This window comes from Capsicum annuum, chromosome 6 (assembly GCF_002878395.1).
Source record: "Capsicum annuum cultivar UCD-10X-F1 chromosome 6, UCD10Xv1.1, whole genome shotgun sequence".
NCBI classification, from domain to species: Eukaryota; Viridiplantae; Streptophyta; class Magnoliopsida; order Solanales; family Solanaceae; genus Capsicum; species Capsicum annuum.
The window spans coordinates 210,852,776-210,866,066 of NC_061116.1; the positions used below are offsets into that span (position 1 = coordinate 210,852,776).

A 13,291-nucleotide genomic window follows, 5' to 3' on the forward strand; every position below is an offset into this window, starting at 1 on the left:
TGGGTCTACTTTATCTTATGTGACCCCTTATGTGGTTGTTGGTTTTGGGTTTGAGCCCGAAGTTATTGTAGAACCCTTCTCTGTTTTTGCTTCTGTAGATGATTCTGTTGTTACTAGAAGGGTGTATAAAAATTGTGTTGTGTCTATTCATAGTAGGGTAACTGTGGCAGACCTTATAGAACTGGATATGATAGATTTTGATGTAATCCTTGGGATGGACTGGCTCCATTCGTGTTATGCCACCCTTGATTGCAGAATTCGAAAGGTCACTTTTTCTTTGTCAAATGAGACACCAATTATATGGGCAGGGAGTTCTGTGGAACCTAGAGGTCACTTTATCTCTTATCTTAGAGCTCGAAAGCTTATCTCCAAAGGTTGTATGTATCATCTAATCCGAGTAAAAGATTCAAAAATTGAAAACCTTCCTTTATAGTCAGTCCCTGTAGTGAATGAATTCCCAGAAGTCTTTCTCGAAGATCTCCCAAGGATACCCCCTGATAGGGAGATAGATTTTGGTATTGATGTATTGCCAGACACTCATCCTATTTCTATTCCGCCATATAGAATGGCTCCCGCGGAACTAAAGGTGTTAAAAGAACAGCTTGTAGACCTCCTAGACAAAGGTTTTATTCATCCTAGTGTTTCCCCATGGGCTGCACCCGTGCTCTTCGTGCGAAAGAAGGATGGGTCCCTTCGGATGTGCATAGACTACCGTCAGTTGAATAAGGTCACGATTAAAAATAAATATCCTCTTCCTAGGATTGACGACCTTTTTGACCAGCTTCAGGGTGCCAAGTGTTTTTCAAAAATAGACCTTCATTCGGGTTATCATCAATTGAAAGTTAGGGAGTCAGACATACCCAAGACAACCTTCCAAACCCGATATGGTCACTACGAATTTCTAGTCATGTCTTTCGGGTTGACTAACGCCCCTGCAGCCTTTATGGATCTTATGAATAGAGTGTTCCGTCAGTTTCTTGACTTGTTCATCATTGTATTTATTGATAATATTCTGATCTATTCTAAGAGTAAAGAGGATCACGCCAATCACTTCTGAATTATTCTTCAAACCCTTAAGGATCATCAGTTGTATGCCACATTTTCTAAGTGTGAATTCTGGTTAGATGCTATTGCCTTCCTGGGGTATATTGTGTCCAGTGACAGAATAAGAGTGGATCCTTAAAAAGTTAAAGCAGTGAGAAAATGGCACAGACTCACGACTCCAACCGATATTCGGAGCTTCTTGTGTTTGGCGGGGTATTACAGAAGGTTCGTAGAGAGTTTTTCTTCCATAGATGCTCCGCTTACTAAATTGACTCAGAAAAAGATGAAGTTTGCATGGTCTGACTTGTGTGAAAATAGTTTTGAGAAGTTGAAGAACAAGCTAACTACTGCTCTTGTTTTGACCTTCCCGAGGGTGTAGATGATTTTGTGGTTTATTGTGTTGCATCCCGTGTGGGACTTGGTTGTGTATTGATGAGGTATGGTAAGGTAATAACTTATGCATCTAGGCAGTTAAAGGTGCATGAGCGCAATTACCCCACTCATGACTTGGAGTTAACAGCCGTGGTGTTTGCACTTAGAATCTAGAGGCACTATCTCTATGGAGTGCATGTTGATATTTATACTGACCATAAGAGTTTTCAGTATGTTTTCTCATAGAAAGAATTGAACCTCAGGCAGAGGCGTTGGATGGAGCTTTTGAAAGACTATGATATGAGTCTGCATTACCATCCGGGCAAGGCAAATTTTATAGCCGACGCCCTCAACAGGTTGTCTATGGGCAGCCTTTCTCATGTAGAAGAAAGAAAGAAAGAGATGGTGAAGGATATTCACCGCCTTACAAATCTGGGAATGCGACCTTAGATTCCAAAGATAGAGGGGTGATTGTTCATGAGTTAGCTAAGTCATCCCTTTGTGCTGAAGTTAATGAGAAGCAGGTTGAAGATCCCATCTTGATGCGAATCAAGAAAGATATGGGTCAACAAAAGGTTATGTCGTTTGAAATTGGTGGTGATGGTATTCTGAGATTTCAGGGTAGGTTGTGCGTTCCGAATGTTGATGAGCTATGGGAAAGAATCCTTAATGAGGTGCACACTTTGAGGTATGTCATTCACCCAGGCTCTACTAAGATGCACCATGATCTGAAAACCTTGTATTGGTGGAATAACATGAAATGTGATGTAGCTGATTTTGTGTCCTAGTATTTGAACTGTCAACAAGTGAAGGTAGAACACATGAGGCCAGGTGGTACTTCCCAAGAGATAGCCCTGCCTTTATGGAAGTGGGAGATGATAAACATGGACTTTATTATAGGACTTCCGAGATCCCGAAACTAGTATGATTCTATATGGGTGATTGTAGATCGGTTGACAAAGTCAGCCCACTTTTTGCCTGTAAGGACTAATTATTCGGGAGAGGTTTATGCTAAGATTTACGTTGAGGAGATAGTTTGATTGCATGGGCACCAGTGTCCATTATATCTGATAGAGGTACGCAGTTGTCATCTCAGTTCTGGAGATTTTTTCAGAAGGGTTTAGGTACACAAGTGAATTTGAGCACAGCTTTCCACCCTCAGATAGATGGGCAAGCTGAGCGTACCATTCAGACCCTCGAAGATATGTTGAGGGCATGCGTCATTGATTTCAAAGATAGTAGGGTAGATCACCTGTCACTAGTTGAATTTTCTTGCAATAATAATTACCATGCCAACATCAAGATGGTTCCTTTTAAGGCTTTGTATAAGAGTAGATGTAGGTCTTCGATAGGATGGTATGAAGTGGGTGAGACTCAATTGTATGGGCCTGATCTTTTTCATCAGGTGATAGAAAAAGTGAAGATCATTAGAGAATGACTCAAGACTGCTCAGAGTCGTCAGAAGTCCTATGTCGATGTTTGGAGAAGAGAACTAGAGTTTGAAGTTGGTGATTGGGTGTTTCTCAAGGTTTCTCCTATGAAAGGAGTTATGCGGTTTGTAAAAAAAGGTAAATTGAGCCCTCACTATGTAGGGCCATATCAGATTCTGAAAAAGATTGGTACAGTTGCATATGAGCTAGAATTGCCTGCAAGTTTGGATTCCGTTCATCCGGTATTCCATGTATCCATATTGAAGAAATGCATTGGAGATCATTCTATGGTATTGCCAGTAGAGGGTATCAAAGTGACAGACTCCTCGTCTTACGAATAAGAGCCCATTGAAATTTTAGATCGCCAAGTTCGAAAGCTGAGGAGCAAAGAGATAGCCTCTGTAAAGGTACTGTGGAGGAATCAGAAAGTCGAAGAAGCAACTTGGGAGTCAGAAGATGATATGAGAATTAGATATCCCAATTTGTTTGCTTCGATGGAGGATAAGACAGAAGGTACTATTCCTAACTTATCTTTCCTAGTCCTTTATTATGCTTGAAATCGTGTCTGTCTGTGTCCCGCATCATCATTCGGGGACGAATAATCCTAAGGGGGGGATAATGTAACGCCCCGCATTTTGGGCTACAATATAGACCATGATTTCGATGCGTTGATAATCCCAAATCCATAAAATCCTATGCCAATACGGCATGTTAATTATTTGTGTAGCATGTGAATCCATTCAAGCTTGAATTTGGATCATAGAGGTCCTTCAACTCATGGACGAGTTGAAACTATTTTGATCGACTAAGCTTTAGTGGACGTTGTAAAATGTGTCAGCTTCCATCGACTATAACTCTCTGTATATGTTGAATTAGGAATCCTACTTTGTGTCAAATGATAGGTATTTTAGTTAGCTTTCCAACGATACCAATTTTACTAAAATCCGACACCCGAGGAAGAAGTTATGGCCAAAGTGATATGCGTCGCCTAACCAATCTCCCATGGCCACTGGAAAACATAGGTGATAGCCTAGGCGGCGCCTATGTAAACATAGGCGATAGCCTAGGCGGCGCCTATGTAATCATAGGCAATGGGATGGGCGGCGCCTATGTAAAGAATTCAAGTGACTTAAACACTCCATTTTGGGGACAAAGTGGTCCTTTTCCACCCTTACTTAGCCCTTAAACACGAAATTCAGTTCCAAGGACCCCAAAATACATCTTCATTCATCAAAAGTGCTAAAATATTCTCCTTAGGGTTTCAAAATAAAAACCCAAATAGTTCAATATTCGATCGTAGGTTTTCAAAGATAATTACATATTTGGAATCACCAATCCACAAGCTTCAAGAAACATCTATTATCCTTGGAAATAGAGGTACGTGAGGTTATCCTAAAATCTCATGGGCGTAGTTTTTATGAACATGCATGATTTTAAATGGGGGTTTTCAATCAAATGCTAATAACTTGCTTTTAATATGATTTCTAAGTCATTTTTCTTTATGTCATGGGAATTGTTTGCCTATATACTTCAATGGTTGAAACCATGCATATGTGATTTGAGATTTTCCATGGAAGTTTGATAAATATGAATGATAAATTTCTTTCAAATTCCCATGATAATGTCTTGATACCCCATATCATATTGTGACCAATAAAAGAGAGCATGAATTTGAAATGAATATTGTTCACCACTTGTAAATGATGAAGCACCTTGGTTTTTACATGATAATGCATATGTGGAAGTGATATTGATTACTTTCAAGTCGGGTATGACGATACCCTATAGAATATGATATGTGATTGAATCAGATGAAGTTCTAATGCATTGATTTTACATGAGATAGGTGGATGCCCGAAGAAGGAGTTTGAGTGTAAGGGCTCATCGCTGGAAACCGTGTTTGCCGACACGGAGATTTGGTACCAAGCTAAGTGATCTTGTGTACTTGACTTTATGCCATTCTCAAATTGGGACTATAGGTAGGAGCCCAGGCTAAGTGATCTTGGGCACTACCAGTGGGTTGAGACACCATGCTTCGTGGTCTTATGTGTCTCTCCCTCACTTATACTCCAATCTCGGTGGCAACCGAGGTTAGACAGTTGGTGTAAATTATGTAGGGTATTCCACCTAACTCAGTTGCATTTCATTATTGTTGAGAAACTATTGCATTACGCCCATGTGTTTTCAAATGATTTGATACGAAATTGCTTTATAATGGCTCTCAACTATATTTTGTAAAAATATTATATTTTGTTTTGATATCTCTGCATGCCATTACTTTTGTGTTGACCCCCTCCCCTCTCCAACCTCTCAGGTTTAGAGGCCCAGTCTAGGGATCAAGAGAATCAGTAGATCATTCAGACAGAGTTGCATAGACAAGTGGTGAGCCTTCTATGTTTTGGAAGGTTTTATATCCTGCAGTCCTTTTATCTTATATTCAATTTTGGGGTGTACTGGGGGCCTTGTCCCAGTTTATATACGGTTACTTGACTCAGTCATTTGTTCGAGATTTTCGCAGACAGTTGTTTAAAGGTTGATTGATGTTGGGGGAACCTTATGTCCCCGTTATTATTTCTTTTCATATTTATGACCATGTTTCCGAATTATTGTGTTTCTTCCGTATTACTTTGATCATATGAATTAGGTGCATGATTACCAGACAGATAGAGGTCTTTCGGGCCTCCATGGTTCGAAATGCTTGTCACGGCCAGACCCTAGTTCGGGTCGTGACAGTGTAACACATCAATATACATTCAAATGTATGGGTAATAATACTGTAACAGCCTACAAGTAAAGCGATTTAAAATATTGATATGCATCCAAAAACAAACCAACATGATAGACAAAAATATACCGATATATATTCCATTTCAGTAATGTGCGTGTTTTTCGATTCTTCTTCATGTCCCTCTTCTTGATTATTCATATGCTCATCCTACAAAAAAATTGACAAGTAGATGTCTGTACATTTAATCAAATTTATATAATGACGAATGAAGTTTTTTTTATACTTTCATATCTACATTGTATAACCATATTTATACATATCATATATATACCTTCTGATCGAATTGAACCATAGCTATTGTTGGACATTCAGTATGAATGTGGACAAAATCTTGGATCTCTGTTTCCAAAGGTTCAAGTACTGATGGTTCATCATTCGTTATGTGAATTACTGGTCTCATGTACTCATCTTCATGTTGTATAATAACCAAACAAAAATAGGTTATGATGTTGGAGATATACAGATTTATCGTAACATGCCAATTTAATTTAATTTAACATTACCGACAAATCATTCCTATAAACACTGTCTTTTATTTTTGATCCTTCTTCTGCACCTTCTTTATGATGAACAATTTTCTCCTCCTATATTTCATGAATAATACTAATGTATGAGTATTTATTCAAAGTATTAAAAATTTGAAGGAAAAATTATTTTATACCGGAGATTCTTTATTGTTTTCTTTCTTCAATGCTTTAACGACCTCAGCAGGTATATTGGAGATTAGTATTTTTAGCTCAGCAATTTTTTCATTCACCTTATAACGTACAGATAAACAATAAGATATTAGAAATAAATAATGTTTTTTTAAAATTAAAATTTGTGAATAAGAAAATTAACTTACATATGCTTTGATGTAACTCTTTATCTGCTCCATATCTAAATTAGACTTAGAAGTCCCTTCAGGTGTTGAGGAGGACGAAGGAACGGACTTGAGTTGTTCGCGCTCAGGAGAAACACCAATTTCTACTTGATGACGATGATCAAAAGCAGACACACGAATTTGTAGTTTATGTATTAATTGTTATTATTTTTTAGAAAACATACCCGACACATGGCGTACTGAATGAGAACTTGTTGATTTTTGTCCATCTGTCGTAACTGGACTAACTTCCTGAAACATAACTATTTTTATTCTTTTAGATAGTTGCTCAGTTGATACAGGTTTAGCCAAACGAGCCATTCTTAGAAATTCCTGAGTAGGTCCAATGGTGAAATCATCATAGTCGTTATCTCTAGTGACAACACGCGATTGATCTTCATCGCCTGCCGTTTGCATTTTCGCAGCAACAGAAGTGAAAGCAGCAGATGTTGGATCAAAAACCACAAAATTCTTCTAAAGTACAAACTTCTTCGTTTGTAGGCTATAAATTCTTAAAAGAACACTGAAAAAATTTATTTTTAAATAAAATATTTGAACTTTGAAAAAGTGAGTATAAAATAAAAATATTTAACATGTTATAAAATTACCTTGTTGAATATGCCAGGCATAAAAGATTCATACTTAGGCCTTGTACACTCAACAGGCCAGTTAAGTATTCTTGGGATGATGTTTTCATGTTGCAAAGTAGTTTTTTTATCTACCGCAGAGCAACACTCAAATATCCAGACACTTAGAGCGTGGGGCATTCCACCCAAAGAATATAACTGCTTTGCGACTCTGAAATCCTGCCACCATGAGTTGATCAACTTTTCAAAAGTTATCTTTCCCCATGGAAAGTGTATGTACCGACCATCCTCGACCATTTGGAAGTGAGCTACATTGATTGGTGCTTCTTTATGTTGAGATAACATGAATGTATGAACAAAATATAATATCGCATGGTTCAAAGCATCTTCAGAGTTCTCAAAATTTCCCATCTTCACACGTGTTATCAGTTTTGACCTAGTTATACCACCTCTAGATTCAGAAAAATACTTCAACATCAAAGGGGATTTTGATGATGAAGTATATATAAACTCATCAATATCATCGGTGCATTTCAGGCCGGTGATAATGACAAATTCAAGCATGGTAAATTTAAAAATATTCCCCTGCACACACACATGTATCTCGTCCTTAATTTCTTGTTGGATTTTGTTACGCTCCGAAAATGGGCCCCGAGGTGTCACACGGTGCTTAAGGCTACAAGTAGCCCCAAGCTAACCCTTTTAGCTATTTTTCTACCATTCATCACTTATAATCAAAGTTATCATAATCAAAACATCTAAACATCCTCGATAATATCATACTACAATACGAATGAAATACGAAAAGTAACAAAATATGACATCTCTGACAAATCTGATCAATCTATCCATCTAGTATGACAAGCCTCTACTAAACTGTATATCCATGAGCCATTGGGACAAACCCCAACTGACCTCAACTCAGGAAATAAACTGAATGACTCAAAGTAAATGAGGAAATCTGAATAAGTCCTCGGACCATGAGGACTCACCACTGCAGAGGATGTAGATCAACGTGCTCGGATAATCACGGTCAAACCTGGGAATGAGCACTTGAACCTACATTATAAGGAAAATGTAGCCCACATGCTAACATATGGGTCAGTACCATGGAATATGTACTGAGTACAGGGGGGTGCATGAAATAAACATATTTATATGCACACACACACACACACACACACACACACACACATATATATATATATATATATATCTAACGATCATGTCATAAGTTTTCTCTCCAAATCATGCAGGACATTTGTAAATGGCTTATAAAGCTTGAAAGAAATCTAAAATCTGAAATCATACACAATGAATGGTAAAACATGACAATCTGGATATCATGAGCCATTGCACTTAATCCAAATATCAAGATTCTTTTCTTATTCTCTCATCAAGAAATCTTAGTGAAATCTGGAATATTGAATACATAATAAATCTGCATTTCAAATCTCTTTTAAATCAGTAAAATCAATCTAAGAATGAGGGACGAATCTTTGGGAGGTTCTTCTAACCGACATGTACACCATGTGAGCAGCCATGATGTCCCACGACTTGCTCCCGTAAGGTTAGGGCTGTCCTACCCTTGCCATCGGTGTAGAACAATCTCATCTCAGTGATCACTATCTCAAATTTTCACATATAGTGGGAGTCAATGTCTCAACCTACGGTGACACGTAGTTCTGGGGTATGAAACCGTAGTAACATACCCAACTCGGTGTTAAATACTACTCCCAATACCATGCTCAAAAATCTCAAGAAAAAAACCACTTTAAGGGTAATCTCATATTTCTTAAGTTAAATAAAGGATAAAATCCGTAACTCGTTTCATAAAGTGGATTTTAACTCTGTTGTGACCAAAAGGTCAAGTCTTTCTATACTTCATCAAAAATAGTCTAAACATGAGTGCATGTAGCACATAAATTCTCAAAACAACAATCTCAATGTGGGTTAATGACCCTTATAGCGATACTTAATCAAAACATTTCAACATTTATGCTTTATATCACAAGCATGCATAATTTATACGGAAATCTGAAAAATTTCAGCCTTTAATCATAATAATAATCTCAAACTCATGAATTTTATTTTCTAAACATTCAAAATAATCATAGTATCTTGAACAACAACATAGGATAAGATTTATCACTTCAAATTCATGATAAAACATGTAAAAATCATGTATCTTTGTAAAATAATGCAAACTTTGGGCACAAGAACGAAAGGGTGTTCTTGTTCATAACCCCACATACCTTTATGGTAATGGATTCATTGAAAGATTGGACCCTCAATGTTGATTGTGTAACCCTAGTTGGTTTTCTCCTTTAGTGCTCATGGATGATGAACTTAGACTGATAATAGGGTTATGATGTGTTTAGAATCTATTAAATTCGTAAGGTTAAGTTTAGGGGTGTATAAGGAGTGTCAAAAGACTTAATTGCCCTCAAAATAACTCAAAAATGGAGTGTTTAAGTCATTTGAAACCATAAGATATGCACCGCATATGATATCGCCTATATTTACATAGGCGCCGCATATGCTATTGCATATGCTTTCCAGTGGCCATGTGCAATTGGTTAGGCGACGCACTCTACTTCGCAAAACCATAACTCCTAGCTCGGGTATCAGATTTTGGTGAAATTGGTATCGTTGGAAAGCTAATTTGATTCTCTATAATTTTGTGGGTATAAATATGCAGAAATACCACATATTCATCAAGTTATGCTTATTCAAAGATGACCCTTGCGAATTCAAACACTAAAACTTGATGAATTTCGAAACTCTTATCTTGTACTACCTTAAGTGACTTATATAACCACACTTAACACATCATAAGCTCTCTTATAACTAGGGTACTCTTGGTAATTTAGGTGCCTAAATATGGCTAACAAAATTGGAGTTTTCACATATACGAACAACGGTTCATTTTCTAGCTTAGGAAAGTGTGAGGCATTATAATATCTTCCCCTTGGGGACATTCTTCCTTGAATGACGCTGGTTATACTAAGAGTAAAGAGAAAATGAAGGGTACACAGCTGAAGCAACTTGCTAATCTTGCCTCTATTTCATTCTACATTTTGGACACAACAAGAGGTGCATCACTCATGAAATCACAACTGAATAGTATAAAATAACTGCTGAACTACTACAATTCTGTATAGAAAAGGAATGATTTAAAGCAGAATGGTACCTTCAGCTTAATCGGAGCTTATGGAAAATAGGTGCGGGTACTTGGATCGCATATCTGCCTCATCTTCCCATGTTGCACCCTCAACGGATTGGTTTCGCCACAACACCTTGACCAAGGTAACTTCTTTGTTCCTTAGCCTTCGGACTTGGTGATCTAAAATTTCAACAGGAACTTCCTCAAAAGAAAGACTATCTTGCACATCAGGGTTTTCTGAAGGATCTACAACAACACAATCACCAACGTGTTTTCTAAGCATGGATACATGAAAGACAGAGTGAACGGAAGATAACTCTGAAGGCAACTCAACCTCATATGCTACCTTACCAACACGGCTAAGAACTCTGTAGGGGCCAATATAATAGGGACTAAGTTTCTGTCACGCCTCAAATCCTATTGGGGCGGACTAGCACCCGTAACTGAGGAGGCCCGGGAGAACCATCTCATAAACTTATACTTCTCATGCATACCTCTATGACAACTCAAAATTCAGACAGCATCACGTTGCACATAAAAGAAAATAATCACCTGTATAAGCTCGATCACACATATATATGTATATACAATACTTGGCCGTTGGAGCCATCACGTCTATTAACAAAATACCACCTTGACTGTACATTAGGTCTACAAAGCCTCTAGATAATGCACAGAGTTTAACTAAGGTCGGGACATACCCCGCCATATAACTAACTTCTATACAATACCAAAAGTGACTGGATATGACACGAAAAGCTCCGAAGCAAACTAGAGCTCACCAAAAGCAACTGGATATCCTGGCTCCTACTTGCATGGTGTATGAGCTGAGGTACCTGTGCCTGCAGCATGAAATGAAGGTCCTCCATGGGGGACGTCAGTACGAAATATGTACTGAGTATGTAAAGCTGTAGATAATCACATATGAAATAGGAGCTTAATAAAAATCAGAAACAAGTGAATAAATCATAATAGGAGTGGACCACACTTACTAGAACTTGTGACAACCTGTACATTGTATTTATTCAATCACTTAACCTTCATTCTTATCATCTTTGTAATCATTACTGTACTGTACTATGACCATTAGGCTATCTCCAGTACATATCAACTGGGATCGACCCATGATAGGCTTATGCCCCTGGAATACCACCCATAAACACATAAATAGGGATCGACCCATGATAGGCTTATGCCCCTGGGATATCACCCGATAAGAGAGAACTTCCATCACTTAGTTCAATCAATCTTTGAGATTGTTATTTCGGTCGCCCCTGCATTTTTGATACTTTGAAACAATGATACATCAATAAGAGACATATAAATAGATCATCAATGCAATAACAATAAAGTAAGAACTCATTAGCACATCAATGAAGTGTTTTGGAGTCATCAATGCCATAACAATGAAGTAGGAACTTATTGGTATATCAATGAAATGTTTTGGAGTCATTAATAGCACATGGATATTGTTTGAGTAACCGGATACCTTATGACATTCATTAGTGCAATAAACATGTAAGATTTGGAAGACAAGTAAGTATTGGAATATCTTGACATCTTGTAGGGTGGAAACAAGTTCATTGGTAACGTAGGACATCATACAAAACCATTATGGATCACATGTTATTGAATAACTTTGGAAACTTTCTTAATAGGACAATTGTTCACTTTTATGCCAAAGATATGGTATAAAGTATGCTTTACATACCTGACTGTCAACCTTCAATACTAGTCCCAAATGGACTTCCCATCTTTTCGGATTACTTATCTACAATGAACATATATAGCAATCTAGTATTAGCAACCAAACGTCACAATTCAATTATTTAAATTCACCAAACTAGTGGTTAAGTAGTAAGCCTTAATTACACCATAAAGAGTGTCACTTTAACCCTCTTATACTCCAATTACATTCATATACCATGCATATTCATACAACATCCTCCAATATCAAGTTTGGATTCATTTATCCTTCCAACCAATCCATTAAACCAAACTGAGCCATAGACATAAATAATCATCAATTCAATAGTATATCACCATATCCACCTTCCATAACTCAATTACCATATCCACCTTCCATAATTCAATACAACCAAACCATGCAAAATAGTCTATCACCCTATTTCCATCACCTTTCAATAACAACCAATACATATAATCCTCTATCACACATATACATATGGAAAAGAACAAAGGCAAACAATATTCATGCCTTAGAATTCACCTCTTGATTATGCAATCCTATTTGCACAAATAATAGGTGTTGTTCGAAGCTCTCGAGATGACAAACGCAGTTATCAGATTTCTTTGGAATTTCTACGGTTGAATCAAAAGTAATTTAAAGGTCAAATTTGGCTAGGGTTTGTTCTTTCTCAATGATTGATGATGAAAATGAGTTTTTGAACTCATATACATGTATATATACACATATTCCCGTCCATAATATAATAGGAAATGACCAAAATGCCTTTAAAATTTAAATAATGTCAAATCTGTCCTTTGGTGGACTTTTTTGATAAGCTAAAGTAGATCGACCATAACTCTTTGCTCCGATATCGTATTTGGGTGAAATTGGTATCGTTGGAAGGATAATTCAAAGGGCTTTCATTTCATATAAAATAGGCCACCCAGTTCATCCTGTACAAGGAGTTATGGCCGTTTGAAGTTGACCCTAAAAATTCGGCTGGCCTCAGTAGTTTGTGTGCAGGAAATTTTCCTGCACATTTACTATTCCCAAATATCCCGGCCACCGTTTTATAGTTTCGAACGTGCTAGATTATATCTAAAACCTATCCATTTTTGGAAATCTTTATATCGTTATAAAGCTTATTCAATAACCTTCGTATGGAACCATCGATGGGCAAATTTCGGTATAAATAAAATAAAAAAATTAATTCCATATAAATAAGACCAATACACGTACTTGAATACGCCAATACACGTACTTGAATATGGGGTGTTACAATTTCCCCTTCTTTCTGAATCTCTTCACTCCCTTCATGGGTGAAATCTTCAAATACACCAAGTCACCAACTT

General features: G+C 37.3%; 1 protein-coding gene across 1 annotated transcript; it reads right to left on the reverse strand.

The window, feature by feature from the left end:
• Nucleotides 1-5,588: 5,588 nt before the first annotated feature.
• On the reverse strand, nucleotides 5,589-7,647 carry LOC124899610. The gene is made up of 7 exons (XM_047414553.1): nucleotides 7,105-7,647; nucleotides 6,682-6,970; nucleotides 6,479-6,600; nucleotides 6,338-6,391; nucleotides 6,138-6,218; nucleotides 5,701-5,781; nucleotides 5,589-5,630 (listed from the first exon to the last, which is right to left on the reverse strand). The coding sequence occupies exons 1-7, from the start codon at nucleotides 7,645-7,647 to the stop codon at nucleotides 5,589-5,591; spliced, it is 1,212 nt and encodes a 403-aa protein (XP_047270509.1).
• Between the last annotated feature and the right edge of the window lie 5,644 nt (nucleotides 7,648-13,291).